The sequence below is a fragment of the Gopherus evgoodei genome, chromosome 14 (assembly GCF_007399415.2).
Source record: "Gopherus evgoodei ecotype Sinaloan lineage chromosome 14, rGopEvg1_v1.p, whole genome shotgun sequence".
Lineage (NCBI taxonomy): Eukaryota > Metazoa > Chordata > Testudines > Testudinidae > Gopherus > Gopherus evgoodei.
The window spans coordinates 2,219,567-2,239,445 of NC_044335.1; the positions used below are offsets into that span (position 1 = coordinate 2,219,567).

General features: G+C 48.9%; 2 protein-coding genes across 2 annotated transcripts in view; both read right to left on the reverse strand.

The window, feature by feature from the left end:
* LOC115635189 (WD repeat-containing protein on Y chromosome-like) overlaps positions 1–15,281 on the reverse strand; it is a 38,215-nt gene extending 22,934 nt beyond the window's left edge. Inside the window, exons 1-7 of the mRNA XM_030533532.1 lie at positions 15,277–15,281; positions 14,427–14,727; positions 13,391–13,496; positions 13,007–13,091; positions 11,534–11,655; positions 8,345–8,418; positions 5,982–6,112 (exon numbers count right to left, since the gene is read on the reverse strand). Coding sequence (XP_030389392.1) covers positions 5,982–6,112; positions 8,345–8,418; positions 11,534–11,655; positions 13,007–13,091; positions 13,391–13,496; positions 14,427–14,727; positions 15,277–15,281 — 824 coding nt within the window. The remainder of the gene's footprint in view (positions 1–5,981; positions 6,113–8,344; positions 8,419–11,533; positions 11,656–13,006; positions 13,092–13,390; positions 13,497–14,426; positions 14,728–15,276) is intronic.
* On the reverse strand, positions 14,524–18,628 carry LOC115635294 (EF-hand calcium-binding domain-containing protein 8-like). Its single transcript, XM_030533767.1, has 5 exons — positions 18,594–18,628; positions 17,287–17,461; positions 16,238–16,356; positions 15,783–16,013; positions 14,524–14,607 (listed from the first exon to the last, which is right to left on the reverse strand). Exons 1-4 carry the CDS (start codon positions 18,603–18,605, stop codon positions 15,906–15,908), a joined length of 414 nt encoding a protein of 137 aa, XP_030389627.1. The 5' UTR covers positions 18,606–18,628; the 3' UTR covers positions 14,524–14,607; positions 15,783–15,905.
* Between the last annotated feature and the right edge of the window lie 1,251 nt (positions 18,629–19,879).

Here is a 19,879-nt window from a genome sequence, read left to right on the forward strand (position 1 = left end):
ATCCAGCGAGTGGAGCTGCTGCTCCCTGCCTGAGGAGTGAGGTTTTGGGAAAAAAACCGGGAGGAAAATCTCTTGGTTGACGTGGAAGGCTGAGACCACCTTGGGTAGAAAGGCAGGGTGTGGTCTAAGCTGTACCTTGTCTTTGTGGAAGACCGTATATGGGGGGTCTACCACAAGGGCTCGGAGTTCCGACACCCGTCTAGCTGAGGTGATAGCTACTAGAAAGGCAGCCTTCCAAGAGAGGTAAAGCAGGGAGCAAGTAGCTAACGGCTCAAAGGGGGGCCCCATGAGCCGGGACAACACCAGGTTAAGATCCCAGGTTGGAGCAGGGGGACGGACGTTAGGGAATAACCGTTCCAGCCCTTTAAGAAATCTCGACACCATCGGGTGAGAAAAGACGGAGCGACCGTCCGCACCCGGGTGAAAGGTGGAGATAGCTGCCAGATGGACTCGCAACGACGATAAGGCCAGACCACGTTCTTTGAGGGACCAAACATAGTCTAAGATTTCGGATACCGAAACTTCCATAGGGCGGAGATTTCTCTCTACGCACCAACAGGAGAAGCGTTTCCATTTTGCCGAATATGTGGCTCTTGTGGACGGTTTCCTGCTGCTCAAGAGCACCTCTCTCACAGGCGTGGAGCAGCGCAGCTCGGAACCAGTTAGCCACGCAGGAGCCACGCCGCTAGGTGCAGCGACTGCAGGTCTGGGTGACAGAGAGACCCGTGGTCCTGGGTAATCAGGTCCGGATGAAGGGGCAGGGGAACCGGGTCGGCTACGGCCAAGTCTAGCAGCATGGTGTACCAGTGCTGTCTGGGCCATGCCGGGGCCACCATGATCACACGAGCCCTGTCTCTGCGCACCTTCAGGAGGACCTTGTGAACCAGAGGGAACGGAGGAAACGCATAGTACAGGTGGGTCGACCACTGGATGAGGAAGGCATCCGCTATCGACCCCGGCTCCCTGCCCTGAAAGGAGCAGAACGCTTGGCACTTCCTGTTCCCCTTGGACGCAAAGAGGTCCACCCGGGGATAACCCCACCTCCGGAAAATGGAGAGAGCGACGTCCGGGCGAAGGGACCACTCGTGTGACAGGAAGGATCTGCTCAATCGATCCGCCAGCGTGTTCCGTACTCCGGGAAGGAAGGAAGCCCTGAGGTAAATGGAGTGGGCTACGCAAAAGTCCCAGAGTCGTATCGCCTCGAGGCACAGGGAGGAGGACCTGGTGCCGCCCTGCTTGTTGATATAATACATGGTCGTCGTGTTGTCCGTGAACACGGCTACACAACGACCCTGAAGCTGATGACAAAACGTTTGGCAAGCAAGGCGGACCGCTCTCAACTCCCTCATGTTGATGTGTAGCCCCACCTCCTCCTGGGACCATAGGCCCTGCGTCCGCAGGGTCCCCAGGTGGGCCCCCCAGCCTAGATCTGAGGCATCCGTTGTCAGGGATACCGAGGGCTGAGACGGGTGAAAGGGAAGACCCGCACACAATACGGACTGGTCCAACCACCAGCCGAGGGAATCTAAGACCTTCTGGGGGACTGTGATTAACATGTCTAGCGGTTGCCTTGGCCTGTAATGACTGATAAGCCACAGCTGGAGAGGCCTCATGCGGAGCCGAGCGTAGTCGGTCACAAAAGTGCACGCCGCCATGTGGCCTAACAGGGTTAGACATGTCCTCACTGACGTCAACGGGGCTGACCGCAAGCGTTGAACGATCGCCGCCATGGTCTGGAACCGCTGCCGAGGCAGCGAGGCCCTGCCCACAGTGGCGTCCAGGACGGCCCCGATAAATTCCACCTTCTGAGTGGGCCTCAGGGTGGACTTGTCTGTGTTTATCAAGAGGCCCAGACTCGCAAACATGCCGGTGATCACGCGGACATGGCTGTACACCTGCTGTTCCGACGTGCCCCGAATCAACCAATCGTCCAGATAAGGGAACACGTGGACACGGTTGCGCCGAAGATGCGCCACGACAACTGCCATGCATTTTGTAAACACCCTCGGGGCCGTGGACAGGCCAAACGGGAGGACCGCAAATTGATAATGACGAGCCCCCACAACGAAGCGGAGGAAGCGTCTGTGGCGTGGCCAAATGGCAACGTGGAAATACGCGTCCTGCATGTCGAGGGCGGCGTACCAGTCTCCCGGATCCAGGGATGGAATGATGGTCCCCAGGGATACCATGCGGAACTTCAACTTCACGAGGTATTTGTTGAGCTCTCGCAGGTCGAGGATAGGCCTGAGGCCCCCCTTGGCCTTGGGGATCAGAAAATAGCGGGAATAAAACCCCTTGCCTTTCTCGTTTTCGGGAACCGCCTCTATAGCTCCTTTGCTGAGGAGCGTCCGCACCTCCTGCCGAAGGAATTGCTCGTGAGAGGGGTCCCTGAAGAGGGACGAGGAAGGAGGGCGGGAAGGAGGAAACGAAACAAACTGCAGGCGGTACCCCGTCTGCACCACGCTTAAGACCCAGCGGTCCGATGTTATTTGGGACCACGCCGGGAGGAAAAACGAAAGGCGGTTGGAAAACGGGGGGGAAGGATCCATAGGGGAAACTGTTACTGCGCCCTCGAGCGCACCTTCAAAATGAAGGCTTAGGACCAGGCGGGGGTTTTGAGGAGCCTTGGTTCTGCCCCCCTTGGTTCCCCGACTGCCTGCGCCTCCCGTTCCTGCCGCGGCGCCTGTAAAGGTCCTGCCGCTGGCGGAACTGGGAAAACGGCCGACGGTGCTGCTGTTGTTGCGGCCTAAAGGGTCTACGCTGTGTCACGGGGGTGTGCATCCCGAGGGACCGCGCAATGACCCGGTTGTCCTTTAAACTCTTAAGTCTGGGGTCTGTCTTATCGGAAAACAGGCCCTGGCCTTCGAAAGGAAGGTCCTGTATCGTGTGCTGGAGCTCTGGCGGAAGGCCGGAAACCTGCAGCCAGGAGATGCGACGCATCGTAACTCCTGACGCGAGGGTACGGGCAGCCGAGTCCGCAGCGTCCAAGGAGGCTTGTAAGGCCGTGCGCGCGACCTTCTTGCCTTCGTCCAGGATGGCCGTAAACTCCTGGCGAGCATCCTGTGGCAGCAGCTCCTTAAATTTGTCCACTGCCACCCAGGAGTTAAAGGCGTATCTGCTCAGCAGGGCCTGCTGGTTAGAGACCCTGAGCTGCAGCGCCCCAGCCGAATACACCTTACGGCCAAGGAGGTCCATTCGCCTGGCTTCTCTGGATTTGGGGGCCGGAGCCTCCTGGCCGTGACGCTCCCTATCGTTCACCGATTGCACTACCAGTGAACCGGGAGTCGGGTGAACATGTAAATATTCGTACCCCTTAGAAGGGGCCATGTACTTCCTCTCGACTCCTTTCGCTGTCGGAGGGATGGAGGCCGGGGACTGCCAGATAGTATTGGCATTGGCCTGGATGGTCCGTATGAACGGCAGGGCGACCCTGGTGGGAGCATCGGAAGAGAGGATGGTAACAATTGGGTCCTCTATCTCCGAGACCTCCTCTGCTTGCAGACTCAGGTTTTGAGCCAATCGCCTGAGGAGGTCCTGGTGCGCCCTGAGATCCAGCGGGGGGGGACTGTTGGAGGAGGTACCCGCCACCGCCTCATCCGGGGAGGAGGATGATGAGACCCCAGGCACAATAGTGTCCAACTGAGGGTCTTCCTCAGCCCTCGCCTCTGTCTCCGGAGCCACAGCGGAGTCCTGCTGTTTGGACCCTTCGTCCCCTTCCGGGGAGGGAGGGGGGCGAGACAAAGAGGCTTCAGGGGCCCTACGCTCCGCAGTCGCCGGCCTAGCAGGGAGCTGCTGGGGGCCCTGGGCCTGATGGTACACCCAGGGTGTCCAGAATCCCCACTGTTGTGGGCCTTGGTCCTGCAGCGGCGGATCAGCAAACAGCGCCGCCTGCCGGTCGGTGCCCAGCGCATAGCCGCTGTCCGTCTGGGAGGATACGGACGGCTGCCTCGAGGGCCACGGCGGGGCCGACCCTGGATGGTACGGGTCTGCGCGGGCCGGCACGGGGGATCGTCTCGGTGCCGGGGACCGGTGCCGGGAGTCATATCGGTGCCGGGATCGGGACCGGGACCGGGATCTGTCACGGTGCCGGGCGCCGCTTCGGTGCCGGGCGCTGCTTCGGTGCCGGGACCTACTACCAGCTCGGTGCCGGGAGATCGACCGGGACCGGGGCCTGCCACCAGCTCGGTGCCGGGAGATCGACCGGGACCGGGACCTGCCACCAGCTCGGTGCCGGGAGGTCGAGCGAGACCGGGACCGGGACCTGCCACCAGCTCGGTGCCGGGAGGTCGAGCGAGACCGGGACCGGGACCTGCCACCAGCTCGGTGCCGGGAGGTCGACCGGTGCGGTGAGTAGTGTCGGGACCTGCTCCTGGAGTCGCGGTGCCGGTGACGCCGACTGGAGCCTGACCGCGACCGTCTCGATGCCGACCGTTGCCGCGAGTGCGACCGGTACCGCTGAGGGGAGCGGTGCCGGGACTGCGAGCGGCGTCGGGATCTGGAGCGCCCAAGACGTCGGGACCTGGATCGGGAACGACTGTCTCTGGGCGGTGCCGACATCATGGGCTTGCCTCTGGATACGACCCGCACCGGAGGTACCGGGGGTGGCAGCCGAGTGGGCTCAGTCAGGGCAATAAGGTCCCGAGCCGAGGCGAAGGTCTCCGGAGTGGATGGGACCACTATCTCAACCCCAGATCTCATGGGGGAGCTCGGCGGCACCGGACTCAACGGACCCGCCGGGCCCGGAGTCAACGGTGCTGACGGTGCCGGCGGTGCCGCGGCCGATGTTGAGGCCGGGCGCTCAAGCCGGGTCTGCCTGGCCGGAGTATTAGACTTCGACGGCCTAGGCTCTGATTCCGGTGCCGGAGAAGGTCGGTGCCGGGGAGTCTTCTCGGTGCCGGAGCGATCCGGTGCCGGTGCCGAAACCACGGTCTGCGAAGCCGACGGGTCAAGTGCCGCCTCCATTAGGAGAGTCCGGAGCCTCTGATCCCTCTCCTTTTTTGTCCTCGGCTTAAAAGCCTTACAGATGCGGCACTTGTCAGATCTGTGCGATTCCCCGAGGCACTTCAGGCACGCTTCGTGGGGATCGCTGGTAGGCATGGGCTTCTTGCAGGCCGCACACTGCTTGAAGCCTGGCGAAACAGGCATGAGCCTGACGCCCGGTGCCGGGAAGGGCTAAGCCCCCCGGCCAGGAACTACTTAACAGCTATTTACTAAACTATCTACTTAACAATACTAATTTAACAACTATATAGAACTAGAGATAAGCGATAAACAAGCGATAGAAACTAGGAGAGCTAGGGACGTGGAGGACAGCTATGCCGCGCTCCACAGTTCCAACGACCGACACGGCGGTAAGAAGGAACAGAGGAGCGGGCGGGCCGGCAGGGATATATATTGGGCGCCATGGCGGCGCCACTCCAGGGGGCGACCTGCCGGCCCACTGGAGTTGCTAGGGTAAAAAAAGTTTCCGACGAACGTGCACGCGCGGCGCGCACACACCTAACTGGAATGGATGTGAGCAATCACTCGAAGAAGAACCTTTGTTCTATGATGGGCTGAAGGGTTTGGTTTGACCTATCAGCTCTGGAAACATCTGGGTTTAGGCTAGACTTCTCAGGTCAGGCCCATCTCTACAGACGACATGATGGAGCTGGAGCAGTGTCTTCCCATCTTCTCTGAAATTTTCCTCAAGAAACTGTGCCATGTCCAGCAATTTCCCCACTGCCCAGAGGCCCCAGAAATTACTGTACTTACAGCCTGAAAAGTCTGTTGGAAACTTCATCTATTTACAGGCCACCGAGTAGTGTCAATTATGGGCCCCTTTACCAACTTTCTGTAATTTAGGTTTCCTGAGCCCTGCCTGAAATTTGAGTCCCAACAGGATTTGCCTGGAGGAAACGGAATTTTAAGAGAATTGTAACATTGCCTGCTACCATTGTGTGATGGATAATTTACAGAACAGACAAAGAGACCTGTCTTACTGGGGTTTACCCATGATATGTAGTGGAAGTGAAGTAAGCACCATGGCTCTCTTATCAGCTGCTGAGCAGGAGGCAACAAGATTGAGCTGAGGAATGAATTTTATCTGGTGGCACCAGTCCCCATGGAGAGCCTGGAAGAGAGAGGAAAGACTTTGCTTAGTAACACTGCAGGTCATAAGCAAGAGCACAAGGAGCTCATTCTCCATTAATGGGGGCTCAGCAGTGCCACTCCCATTCCAACATGCCTAGGTTCATGTACAGTTTGAAGAAGACAGAAAAACAACAGCGAAAAACAGAGTGAAATGTGAAGCTGAGGAACAATAAACACAGGAAAAGTGGGACAAGGAGCAGAGGCAGCAGAAAGAGGGAGAAGAGAAACATTAGGGTGACGCACACAGCAGGACCCCGAAAGGGGAAGGGCATGGTATCTGATTGGATGAGTGCAGTTTTGAATTAAGAGGAGAAGGTTCATTATGCACATCAAGAAATGAGAAGAGAATCATGACTTAGACATGGGGATTGAGAGGGTTCAGATCAAAGGGATTCTTATAGACAAGGCTCTTCTTGGACCCAGGAAGCAGTGGGGCTTTGAATGTGCATTAGCCATTGTAGCGAAGGGATGTGGTCTCCCCCTCTGATTGACAGGGAGAGACCCACAACTGCCCCGTGGTGGGCAGAACCGGGACATCCACGGGGGCAGGATAGGAACCGGAACTATAAAAGGCTGGCACTCCAGCTCAGCTGGGGAAGAGCTGCCAGAGGAGCAGGACATCTCCCCCCGCTGCTGAAGCCCGACTGCCATACTGCCAGAGACCTGGAGGAGCTGCCAGACACCTGGGACACTGAGGAGCTGTTGGGGCTGCCACTAGCTGTCTACCCCAGCGAGGCGAACCATGACCCCAGAACCCAGGTCCCCCCAGACTGGGAGGGTAAGAAGGAGTCGGGGAAGCTGTATAGTGTTCAGCTGTGTGACTGACTGCAAGCTGGTCAGCGTCTTGTGGACAGATTTCCCCACAGACCCAGTGGCAGACCACTCCTCCACTGTTAGGGCTCTGGGCTGGGATGCAGTGGAGTGGGTGGGCCTGTGTCCCTCTACCCCTTGCCACTCCACCATCAGGGTGGCAGCCTCCCCACCTTTAGGCCAAGCGGCCTGCATTGGTTTGACACCCACCCGAGCTAGGACGCTAGATGGTTTTGCTGAGTCTCCCAGCAGAGAGCTAATCTTTCCCTAGACTGCTGAGTTGCTCTGCCTGACAGAAGACCAGAGCCCTTTCACTGATTACGACCCTGTCCTGACTGAAGGTGCCAGGCCTAGAGATGTGCCACTACCATGCCTGACTGCGGGCCAGACCCATTAACTGTGTGCTGCCCGGCTCTGGCTGAATGTCAGGGCTACTAGCCCCAACTGCTGCCTCAGGGCCTATTAACTGTTGGCTAATTCCCCCGAACAAAGCCACCCTAGGAGCATTACAGCGACTGATGGGGAGACACCCACGACCGCACTACAGCCATCCCAAATGGTCTGAATTGGCTGCTTGCTGAGCTGCAAGATCGTGAATGTCTGGCTGATGAATGATACAAAACGACCCACGGTAAGTCATTTTGGTTTGCAGAGCCAGCCTTCAGGATGTGTAAACAGTGCAGCCCCTCGTGGCACTCCGCAGCCCATACTCCACCCCTGAAGGTGCGTCTACACAGGGAGTGGCAGCAAGTCCTAGAACCCAGCTCTACAGATTCAGACTCACAAAACTTGCACTACAGCACTAAGAATAGCTGTGTAGGAGTTCAGGCTCTGAAGCCCACCCCCTTCCTTAGGCTAAAGAGTCCAAGGTCCAGCCCAAGCTGCAACATTTATACAGCCATTTTTAATGCGATAGGGAAAACCTGGCAAGCCAGATTCTGACCTGGTCTCTTGGACTCACCACTGTGAGCTGCTACTCAGTGTAGACAGACTCTGAAAGGCCACAGGTCTTGGTCTACAAGCATCAGCAGTAAAGTACACTTTGCCTTTTTATGTAAGACTACGGAAGGAATGAGAGCAATGGGCGTCCCACAGACCTATTATTAGTAATATTTGTATTATAGCAGCACTCAGAAACCCCACTGTGCCAGGTGCTGCACACACACAGGTAGATGAGGCCTCTGCCCCAAAGAGCTTACAGATTAAGGCGGTGAACAACATACAGAGGCTGTGGGAAAGAGACAACTCTGATAGACATTGTACATAATTGCTTTTGAGTATTTTAGTTTGTAATTTAATAAATATCAACTTTCCCCCAACTTTCTTCAGGATAGGGGAGCAACAGGAATCTAAGGAGGAGTGGGGTTTGTCTCAAAATGTAACATTAGACAGAGAAACTCACAGGCACTCGGAAATTTCTGTATAGGCTGGCCTTTCCTTTCAGGAGAAGATGTACTGGGATTCTGGTTAAGACACCTGAGGGAGAAAAGCTATATATTAATCCTGACCCAACACTTGCCACATTTCTCAAAAGAAGTTATTTTAATTGTGCTGAAGTGACCTAAGGCAATAATAGTAGCCTAAACCCCATGCATGACCTAGGATATATAGTGTACAGAATAGCTAGTCACAAGGGACGTTCATTAACACCTGGAAGGATTACATGGTATTTTCATAGATCCACCTTAAATGTCGAGACACAAGCATGGCACTAAAAGCTTTAAAGTGTTAGCTACAATCTAGGCTTAGGAGAAATATTAGCAAATGCATTCAAACAAGATATGAGATAAAAGATGAGGATTTGGATCCAGGTCGCATTTTATCCAACCCCTCAAAGTTCACAGATGTTCAGAGAAATGGTTCCAATTTGTTTGAAACACAAGTGGGGCCAAAGATGGACAAAAAAGAAAAGTTACTTATGTTACTGTAACTGGCCCTCTGAGATGTGTCATCTATGTACAGTCCGCTCTTGGAGCACATATGCCCACGAGCTTGAGATCAGTCTTTTGGCCAGCAGCATTCACTGGGGCCACATGTGCCTAAGTGTCCTCATGCTCCCTTATCAAAGGCATAAGGGTGGAGCAGGCCCAACTGCCCCTCAGTTCCTTCCCCACTGCAGAATCCAAGTATAAATGGCCTCCGTGGTAGTGGGGAAGGAGGCTGGGTCATGGAAGTATGGCAAGAGACCACCCTGGCTTAACCAGGAGATCTTCAGTGATCTAAAAATCAAGAGTCCAACAAAAAGTGGAAACTAAGTCAAATTACAAAGGATGAATATAAACAAACAACAAATATGTAAGGACAAAATTAGAAAGGCCAAGGCACAAAACAAGATCAAACTAGCTAGAGACATAAAAAGGTAAAAAGAAAACATTCTACAAATACATTAGAAGAGGAAGAGCAAGGACAGCGTAGGCCGTTACTCAGTGAGGGGGAAAAATAACAGAAAATGGGGAAATGGCAGAGGTGCTTAATGACTTTGTTTCAGTTTTCATCGAGAAGGTTGATGGTGATTGGATGTCTAACATTGAATACCAGTAAAAATGAGGTAGGATCAGAAGAGACTAAAATAGGGAAAGAACAAGTTAAAAATTACTTTGACAAATTTGATGTCTTCAAGAATAGAATATTATTACTATGAAATGCATCCTAGAATACTCAATATGCCAACTGATGAGATATCTGAGCCATTAGCAATTATCTTTGAAAAGTCATGAAAGATGGGAGACATTCCAGAAGACTGGAAAAGGGCAAATCTAATGCCCACCTATAAAAAGGGAAATTAGGACAACCTGGGGAATTACAGACCAGTCACCTTAACTTCAGCATCCAAAAAGATAATGGAGAAAATAATGAAGCAATCAATTTGCAAACATCTAGAAGATAATAAGGTGATAAGTAACAGCATGGATTTGTCAAAAACAAATAGTGTCAAACCAACCTGACAGCTTTCTTTGACAGGGTAACAAGCCTTGTGGATGGGGGGAAGTGGTAGATGTGGTATATCTTAACTTTAGTAAAGCTTCTGATATTGTCTTGCATGAGCTTCTCATAAACAAACTAGGGAAATCAACCTAGATGGAGCTACTATAAGGTGGGTGCAAAACTGGTTGGAAAACCATTCCCAGAGAGTAATTAGTTGTTCACAGTCATGCTGGAAGGGCATAACCAGTGGGATCCCACAGGGATCAGTTCTAGGTCCGGTTCTGTTCAATATCTTCATCAATGATTTAGATAATGGCATAGAGAGTACACCGATAAAGTTTGCAGATGATATCAAACTGGGGGGGGGGGTTGCAAGTGTTTTGGAGGATAGGACAATGATCTGGACAAACTGGAGAAATGGTCTGAAGTAAATAGGATGAAATTCAATGAGGACAAATGCAAAGTACTCCACTTAGGAAGGAACAATCGATTGCACACATACAAAATGGGAAATGACTGCCTAGGAAGAATTATTGTAGAAAGGGATCTGGGGGTTATAGTGGACCACAAGCTAAATATGAGTCAACAGTGTAATGCTGTTGCAAAAAAAGAGAACATAATTCTGGGATGTATTAGCAGGAGTATTGTAAGCAAGACACAAGAAGTAATTCTTCCACTCTACTCTGCTGATTAGGCCTCAACTGGAGTATTATGGTGTCCAGTTCTGGGTGCCACATTTCAGGAAAGATGTGGACAAATTGGAGAGAATCCAGAGAAGAGCGACAAAAATGATTAAATGTCTAGAAAACATGACCTATGAGGGAAGATTGAAAACACTGGGTTTGTTTAGTCTGGAAAAGAGAAGACTGAGAGGGGACATGATAACAGCTTAAGTACATAAAAGGTTGTTATGAGGAGGAGGGAGAAAAGATATTTTTCTTAACATCTGAGGATAGGACAGGAAGATAGGGCTTAAATTGCAGCAAGGGAGGTTTAGGTTGGATATTCTGGAAAATTTCCTGTCAGGGTAGTTAAGCACTAGAATAAATTGCCTAGGAGGTTGTGAAATTTCATCATTGGGGATTTTTAAGAGCAGGTTGGACAAACACCTGTCAGGGCTGGTCTAGATAATACTTAGAGCTGCCATGAGTGCTGGAGACTGGACTAGATGACCTCTCAATGTCCCTTCCAGTCCTATGATTTTATGATCTTAACAGTAATCATACACAATTACCTAGAGATTAGAAAAAGTGGTGCATCAGGACCGACACCAAGGAACAGATTGATTCTGGTTTTGCAAAACCTGCAACAGAGTTCGTTTTTTCAAAACTGAAACCAAGGTGCTTTGGATCTAGCCCTGCTTAGGGAATCAGGATGATTAAGGAGCAAGCAGAGACGTGAGGGCCAGGACTCCTGGATTCTACCCCAACCCTGTGAGACTTTGGATGAGTCGTGGAGGGTGCCATTTTCAGAGGGGCGAAGCTCTCTGGAGTCAATAAAATCTCAAAGTCAGTCTCAGAATACCTCTGTGTTTGTAAAATGGGTAACACTTGCTCTTTCTCCAGGAAGGGCAATTCAGATAAATGCTCAGTCCTCACTCCCCTCTCCAGTAATACCAAACAGGAGAACATGTGATTATAGCTAAGCTTGGACAACATATCTGTACCTGGCTTAGTTATATAGTGACGGACGTTGAAGATCCCATTTGCTACAACATCCAGCGAGGTGAAGATCAGAATGTTTCCTTTCACATCACCAACACAAAACACTCCTTTGTACCCATCTGTCCTGACTCAGGGAGAAAGGAAAGAAAACAGATCAGATCCCATGTACATTGCCATTTCAGGCTAGTATTACACTAGAACACTAGTGGGCGTCACAAATAGAAAACCCAGTTTTCAAACAGGGCCAGCTTAACTGAACATTTGTGCTCCAATTGGCTCACAGACACATGTAGTAAAACACACATTTTATGCACCTAAGTGCCAATATGAACATGCATAGGCAGGATCTGGAGAGCCTATTTGAGAACTCATCTTTGGAAAGAGAACACCTAAATACCACAGCCATGCACTGGGCACAAGACAGATGTAGGAAGGAGGGCCTGTCATCTCTCTGGCAGCAGCTTTTTTTTAAGATTGGCTGACATTTTTTTTCTAGGTAGTATCTGAAAGCTGAAATGTTGCTCTATCATACACAGCTGCAATTCAGATACAACAGTATTTATTTATTATAAGCATGAATTTGAATTAATAAAAGTGACTATCCCAAACTCAGCCTCCTTGACAAAGTTTTAAGAATACATATCCTAAAACAGACTCCAGCAGTTATCCAGTGATAACACTACATCCAGGCAACTCAAATATGGGGAAGAGGGAGGATTCAATAGATTTTGCACTTGGCCATGTTTTTGGTAGACTCCAATGCTCATTGAAATCCCATGAGCAACTAAAAGAAAAACATTCAAGAATAATACTCTGTCCATGATATTCACTGTCCCCTGGACATACATGACAGCACAAGCAGTACACCAGAGACAGTGACATTGATTCCTCTGGGAGTCCTTGGAGGGACACAGAAGTGTCAGGCCTACTGGAGGAGTTGAACAAAACATATGCCCCTTGCAAAATATATTCTTGTTTTTAAAAAGATTCATGTGCAGTTGAAAAAGTTGTGTGTAAAAAAGCAAAAGAATAGGGTTGAACATCCCTAAACTCCTGTCACTACACCATTTAATAAGAAAATAGAAAAGGAGAGAGAGTCTCACTATGTAAAGTAAAAGAATGTAGATGACAAATCTGTGGCGTCTCACAACTTGCCATTTTCTCTACAATATATACGGTGGCCACTCAGAGCATCACAGGAGCAGTAGATATAGAACTCAGATCTCTTCTGCTCCAAAGAGCACGGATCCATGGCCTTTAAGTGTTAGCGAGTACAGGGGCTGTGATTCAGTGAGCAGTTCTCTCTCCGTCCGGTAGAGGGTATCTGTGCACATGAACATTCCCCAGTTCATTACAATATAAGGATTATTCATTTCTCATGTACCCTGCACAGCAGAGGAGCCATGGGTCTGCGATGCTAGTATCTATGTATTTTAGAATCGATAACAGCCTCTTGAGAGAAGCAGGTAACCTACCAGTAATCCAAGGCCGTAACGCAGCTGTCAAGCTCAACAAGGGAAAAGAGCCTGTCACATTTGTTGCCACTGATATCAAAGAATTCTGTGCAACAGAAAAAAACGAGAAATCCCATGAATCTCAACATTAGCATCAACATCTTGATGTTTGGTGTTCATGCAAAGATAGACCTTTTGAACCTGTCACATGCATGTGCGTTTATTTAGACATTCTGCCATGCAAACATGCCTGTTGCTGAACAGGTGTTCAACTGACCGATGCTACTACATCCATACGTAGCGGACCTCATGCTCACTTCAGTCAATGGCAAGGCTTCTATTAACATCAGTGGTGCAGGTTAGGGACCAGATCTTCACAATGGGGAATGATTTGTCTCTATTTACCAATAATCTGATCAGTAGATGCTATCGCCAACAGGTTGATATTAGACAGACACACCATGTCAGTGACCCACATCTGCTGACTGGGCCGTCGTCCAGACTGGTCAAGCTACACAAAGAGGAAACATACATTGAAAAATCAAGTAACCCCAAAGTAGTTGCAAATCCCACTCAAGCTCACGTAATAAAAGCTCTGCCATGCACCAGGCTTAAGCAGGATGTAAGCAATGAATAGGCCTTGGGCTCACTATCTGACCCAAGGAGAATTTCCCCCTAAGTTAGCAGCAGCTCTGGTATTTTCCACCTTGAATGTGAGCTCCAGACCCGCATTTATTTTTAAACAGGAAGAGTTTTACTGCTGAAATGGTAGAAAGATGCAGTGATTCAAGGGTCTAATTGGTCTTGTCCTATTGTGCTCAGCCCTCATTCATTATCTTATGTTCAGTTTATAAGAAGAGAAAACTTAGCAGATAGATCAAAACTTGAGCTGAAACCAGGTGCTTCTGTTTAAAGAGATTCTCCAGGGAAATTAGTGCACAATATCCCTTCCATGAGAAAGGTACATTTTCCCCTTATATGCCCTCAATATTAGGTTTTCTGAGAGTGCTGGCACTCCAGAAGAGAAGGCTTTGACCCCACCCTCTGTGCTATCAGTGTCCAGTGTAGCACAGCACTGCCTCCCCACTGACTAAAGTGATTTGGTGATTTAGAAATACTTCGTATGATGGGCAAAACTCTCCCCTCCGAGCCACGCTGTGGGTCTCTCATCTGCAGTGGGGGGGCTCCGTGGTGCATCCACACTTGTGGAATCGCCACTCATGGCAATGGGATGTGGCCCATGCAGAGCGAGCACTACATATGCAAAGGAGACATCTGCACTGTGAATACAAGCTCCATGAGGGCATGGGTTCAGACTCCCAGGGAGGCCACATTGACCTCATTTCTAGATGGCTAAATGGGAGGGTGTTATGGTCTGGGAAAGGTTGAGAGCCCTGCATTGTGTGGATTAGAGAGAATCTAGCCCTTCATTGCTATGTACCTGGACAGTGCGGAGCAGTTTGAACGTGTCACTCCAGTAGAGTAAGATTCCATCCCTGCTGACCGTCAGGAATCGCCCTGACAGATTCCAACCACTACTTTTCTTGGCCTTTTCATTCCTGTCTGTTGCCCGGCCCTGGCTTGGGAAAAACTGCACCTTGATGATTTCCTGGCCTTGGATCCTGAGCAAGGGGAAGGAGTGAGATAGGAGAAATGGAGCAGAACAGTCAGGAAGCGGAAGGGTAAGGTGGGCCTGTAAGAGGGTGGGAATAGAGCAGGGGGGAACACAGGGACTGAAAGCACTTTGCAGAATTTAGAAACTCAGGACCCTGAGCTCAGGAGCGTTTGATGCGAGTTAAGTAAGTCTGAGCCTCACCCAGGGTGAGAGACACAAGGCAAGGTGGTGGGAGTGGGAAGGAGATTTTCACACTATAAGGTGGCTGGTGTCCACGCTGTGATGTTTCCAACCCCTTAGCACAAAGATACATGACAGCACATACAGAGGAGAAAAGGCTTGTGGGAGGGACTGGCATGTGTGGCAAGAAGTTGAAACCTGGACACATCACATGGGATGTTTTTTTAAGCTGGCCACAAACTCTTAGTGCAGATGGGCCGAGCCTTTGCGTGCAGCTTGAAACCCCCCGTATTACACAGGACAGACTAGATAATCACAGGTTTAAGATCAGAAGAGACACTACGACTGAAGTATTTACAGTGCACCCATTTCTGAGAGGCCTGGACAACAAAAGATCACCTGTCCCTTTATTTAACACCCTAGAAACTGAAGTCAGCCCAGAGTCTCCATGGCTCTGGAGCATGCGTCCCCAATCGCAGAATTTGCTAGCCTTCACTTCATGCTGTAAAGCTCATCTATTCCCAGATTCTATGCAGGTAGGAAGGAAAGGGAACACATTGGCTGGGGGGAGAGTTTTGGCTGGGCTGGAGAGGATCTGAGTTCAAACAAAATTGAGTCAGAAGCAAGTGTGCAAAAGAAGTTAGCCATATTTCACCACACTCGCTCTCAGGTATTCATCATAGCATCAACCCCAAGTGGTGTCACACTGGCAGGTCTGAGAAAGAGGCAACACCTCACTTTTAAGTGACCCCCAGAGAAGTGAGTGTTGTCGTTTCTCATGTTCAGGTTTGTTGCTATAACAGCAATAATCTAATGCGTCCCTAGTTATACTCACAATATCCTACTGAGAACTGATTAATACTGATGGGAATTCATCTCAAGCAGACATTTCACCTAGGCTATCATCTTTAATAGAGGTTGTTCCTTAAATGATTAGAGGCTAGTTTATTAAGCCAATTTCATATAGGAAGATGCGCATGTTTGCCATTTGCTGTTAAATACCTGATTTTAAAAAAAGAAATTTTTCACAGCTAGGATGTCGTCACAAGAACACACTAAACTGGAAGACTAATACAAGCAGCTTTAATGTGGATCTCTCCTCTTCAGACAGTAATGGCTAAGAGCTTACACTGGAATGATTTTCATGGGTGTCTGAAATAGCAGAGGAGATTTGCTTTTCAGCATGTCATCCTTTCCTCTGTACTCTCGCAATATATAGTTCAGATATTCTTCCTTTGAAAGAGAACAATTTCATTAGCACAGTATAAAAAGGAGAGCAGAATTAATTATCTCAGGTTCTATGGTGCTGACAGATACAGCAAAAACTATAGCAAAGATAACAGGAATAGCAAGAAACACAGCCTTCCCCCAACATTAAACCAAAGTAAATAAAAAATCAGGAAATTTTTGCAACTGCTACACAACCACCATTTTCTTTGATTAGAGCACAGTATTACCCAGCCCACGGAGCCATCACAATCAGTGTCAATTTTCATAAATATGATATCAATATCTTCTTCAGTAATATTGTCCATTATCTTCTTCATTGCCTTGCGAAACTCCTTAATATCCAGCCCTGGGAGAAGAAGCACAGTATATTTAGCCCTAAACTTTTCCAGATAATTATATCTATTGAAAAAATAGACTGCACAGAGCACATCAAAATGGCAATTAAGCATCAAAAGCAATCCCCCCCAAAAAACAATGGGGGCAGATTTCTCAACAATTTGTGCATACAAAAACGCACACAGTTGGGTATCAAATTTGCTCATACAATTTATTGCAACTGCGTAAGTAACGCATCGATGTGTGCAAATGCTTATAAATTAGCTGTTTACATATGCAATTTCCCAATCTGCATGCAAATCTGCAGTAGTTGCGAACACTGGTAGGTACCTAATAAGTGCAGAACTTCTTTGAAAATCTGGTCCTCAGCAAATAGATTTTTGAACTGGGGCCCCTAACTAAGATTTTCCTTAAGTGTCTAAACCTGAGTCAGAACTTGAAGCAATGCAAGGCTTAACTTATGCTCATAAAGAAAGTCAAGATTTTCAGCTGGAAGATGCTATGGAAGTGTTAGTGTCATTATTGTAATATGTGATTTTACCCTGTTTAAACCAAACCTAATTAGAGATTGGTACATTTGTTCTCTTGACTTCCTGAATATTAAGCTTGACTTCTGTACCACAGAACAATGGGACACAAACCTACATCTAACAACTGAGGAAGAGGAAATCTGTGTCTGCTTCACCATACAGAAACCCAAAGCTATCACAAAGAATGGGTGATATAGACTTGCTGTGAGAGGTAAGCTGGAGATCTCTTCAGTGGAAAAAAGCAGGTCCAAAGTAACTGATGAAGCCTGAAGGGGCTAATTCCGATGGATGCTGTTGTGTAGATGGCATGCTTCTTAACAGCAACAGAGATAGCTATGAAACTAAAAAAGTGACCAAAAGAGCAGAGTTATCTAGAAACTGAAATGCTTTGGGAAATGCTGCATTATCACCTCCACCCTTGTCTAAATCAGCTTCCCGGAACGATCGCTCCAATTTTTGCAAATGCTCATAATTGATCTTGTCCTCAACTTGCTGTGCACGGGAGGTATCAGTGGATTCTGGGAATCTCGGTATCTGTTTGGGAGATGAGCAGCTCGAGACAGATTTGCTCAGAAGTCCAGTGATCTGAAAAAACAGTTAGAATCAAGAACAGCATGTGCAGAGCTTTTATTACACCCAAGAGAGCCCTTTTTACTCATGTCTTACATAAATGGGGCAAGAGCAGGAAGATAGTAAACATCTTACAAGCAATAACCTTAGGAAAGCATATACAGATAAGCAGAGAAATGGCCCCTGCCCAAAAGCACAGCACAGCACTTAGAAACTGAAGGTCCAGTTCTGGAAACTCTTGTTCATGGAAGTAGTCCTCACTATTCATAGTAACCCCATGGACTTCAACAGGGGTAAATCAATGACAGTGCAGAGATCCCACACAAGGTCTTATGCACCACAACTCTCAGTTAAGCCCCATTTCATTACTACCATATCATTAATTTTAAATCACTTAAGAAATACAGGATCCAATTTATAGCAGCCACCAAGCACTCAGGCTGTTTCAATCTGTGCTGCAAGCTGAATAGGCCCTTTGCTGGTCCAGGATAGGAAAGGCGCAAAATGAGCATAAAGCCGACATTTCCTGCACCCGCTCAGCAACTGCACAGAGTTTAGCCCCAAAGTCAGGATGAACTGGGCACATTGGGGTTTCAAAGCAGGAAACACTGCGGTAAGTTTCAACTTTAAAACAAAATATTTTCCTTGCCCACCTGATACCTTAAGGTAAAGGTATAACCATTAAAGTTTGCTTTAAAAAAAAATGTAACACATGACGAGCAGTTCTTAAAGTAATTTAAATCTGAGAAAAAAATATAGCTGGATGCAGGTACTAGAGGGGTCACCAAATACTGCACTTGCGAGAAGCAAGGCTATCATTTGGGGGAGGGATAGCTCCGTGGTTTGAGCATTGGCCTGCTAAACCCAGGGTTGTGAGCTCAATCCTTGAGGGGGTCATTTAAGGATCTGGGGCTAAAAATCTGTCTGGGGATTGGTCCCTCTTTGAGCAGGGGGTTGGACTGGATGACCTCCTAAGGTCCCTTCCAGCCTTGATATTGTATGATTTAACCTTCCAAAATATGGACATGTACAGTTAAGAAAATAAGACCACCAGATCAATCCTGCTCTGTTTGCATTTTAGAAACACCTGATAACAGCCCTTTTTCATATAACACTGTGTCCATCAATACCATTACTGCTCATTTACCTTTTGCCCCATTTGATACTGTTTAAAGCTTCCTTTATCTTCAGAATCGTTGTCTACCCTAAAATTTTAAACAGATAAAATGTTGCTTTATTTGCTTTGGGTGTGGAAGAGAGATTGTAATTATTAATAAGGCTGCAAGTTTTTCAATCCTTAAAATGGCTATTCAGGTATTAATATTTGTATTAAAGTAATTCCAGCCAGGGCCAGCTCCAGGCCCCAGCGCGCCAAGCACGTGCTTAGGGCGGCATGCTGCGGGGGGCGCTCTGCCGGTGGTCAGGAGGGCAGCAGATAGCTCTGGTGGACCTCCCGCAGGTATGCCTGCAGAGGGTCCGCTGGTCCCGCGGCTCCAGTGGAGCATCCGCAGGCACGCCTGCTGGAGGTCCACTGGAGCCACAGGACCGGCGAGAAGCAGAGCGCCCCCCGTGGCATGCCGCCATGCTTGGGGCAGCGAAATGGCTAGAGCCGGCCCTGCTTCCAGCATAAATTAGTGTAACCTGAAATAGGAGATGACACTCTCTATACTGCCTTAGGTACTATGATGTCATTAGTTCTTACTGCAGAGCTATGTAATCCTGAACTCGCATCCTGGTAGCTATGGAAGGCTTTGATCATGAGAGGTGCAAAGTACCTTGAACTAAAGTCATTTAAGGACGATTTTCTGACCTATGCAGGAAGTCCAGCTAGTCAATTGGAGCTGCATGTGCAGGCCCTTATTGTTTTACCAGTTTTAATTAACCCTTACAATGCCCAAAGAAGGTAGAGACATTTTTATTCCCATTTTGCAGATGGGGAAATTAGGAGAGAATTTCAATGCACTTACACATTAACTCATTACATCACCCTAGCAAGGAGGAAGGATGGATTAAGAGAAGGGGTTACTATACTGGAGGGTGGCTCAGAGAAGCAGCAATAAATTAACTAGGTATTGTGAAAAGGAAAGTTCCTTGGGTGTCGTGTCTTTCATCACTCACCATGCCACAGAGGGATGAATACTGATCCTATGAGTCGCTGAGCCCATCAAAGAGCTGCTCAGCTTCTCAGAGGTAGACATTCTCCCTGTTCCTGCTGTGTATCCACTGGCGACTTCACCCAAGACCATCAACAGACTCAACTATGATGTCACCTTTGGATTTGTGACTTCATCCACAGAACTTCAGGCAGACTGCTTTCCCCAGTCTCTGTTGGAAGGGGTTAAGGGGTCCTCTTCCTTAGAAAGACTAGATGGAAGTCTCCATGCCAAGAAGCCACCAAGCAGCCCATTTCTATCCCTCTCCCTCAGAGCAGCG

What these genes read in the sequence shown, in the direction of transcription:
- LOC115635294 (XM_030533767.1), bottom strand. An exon ending in TGATTTAGACAAGGGTGGAG is followed by an intron (nt 16,357 to 17,286) that starts GTGATAATGCAG and finishes TTCTTCTCCCAG; the next exon opens with GGCTGGATATTAAGGAGTTT. An exon ending in GTGATGGCTCCGTGGGCTGG is followed by an intron (nt 16,014 to 16,237) that starts GTAATACTGTGC and finishes TCTCTTTCAAAG; the next exon opens with GAAGAATATCTGAACTATAT.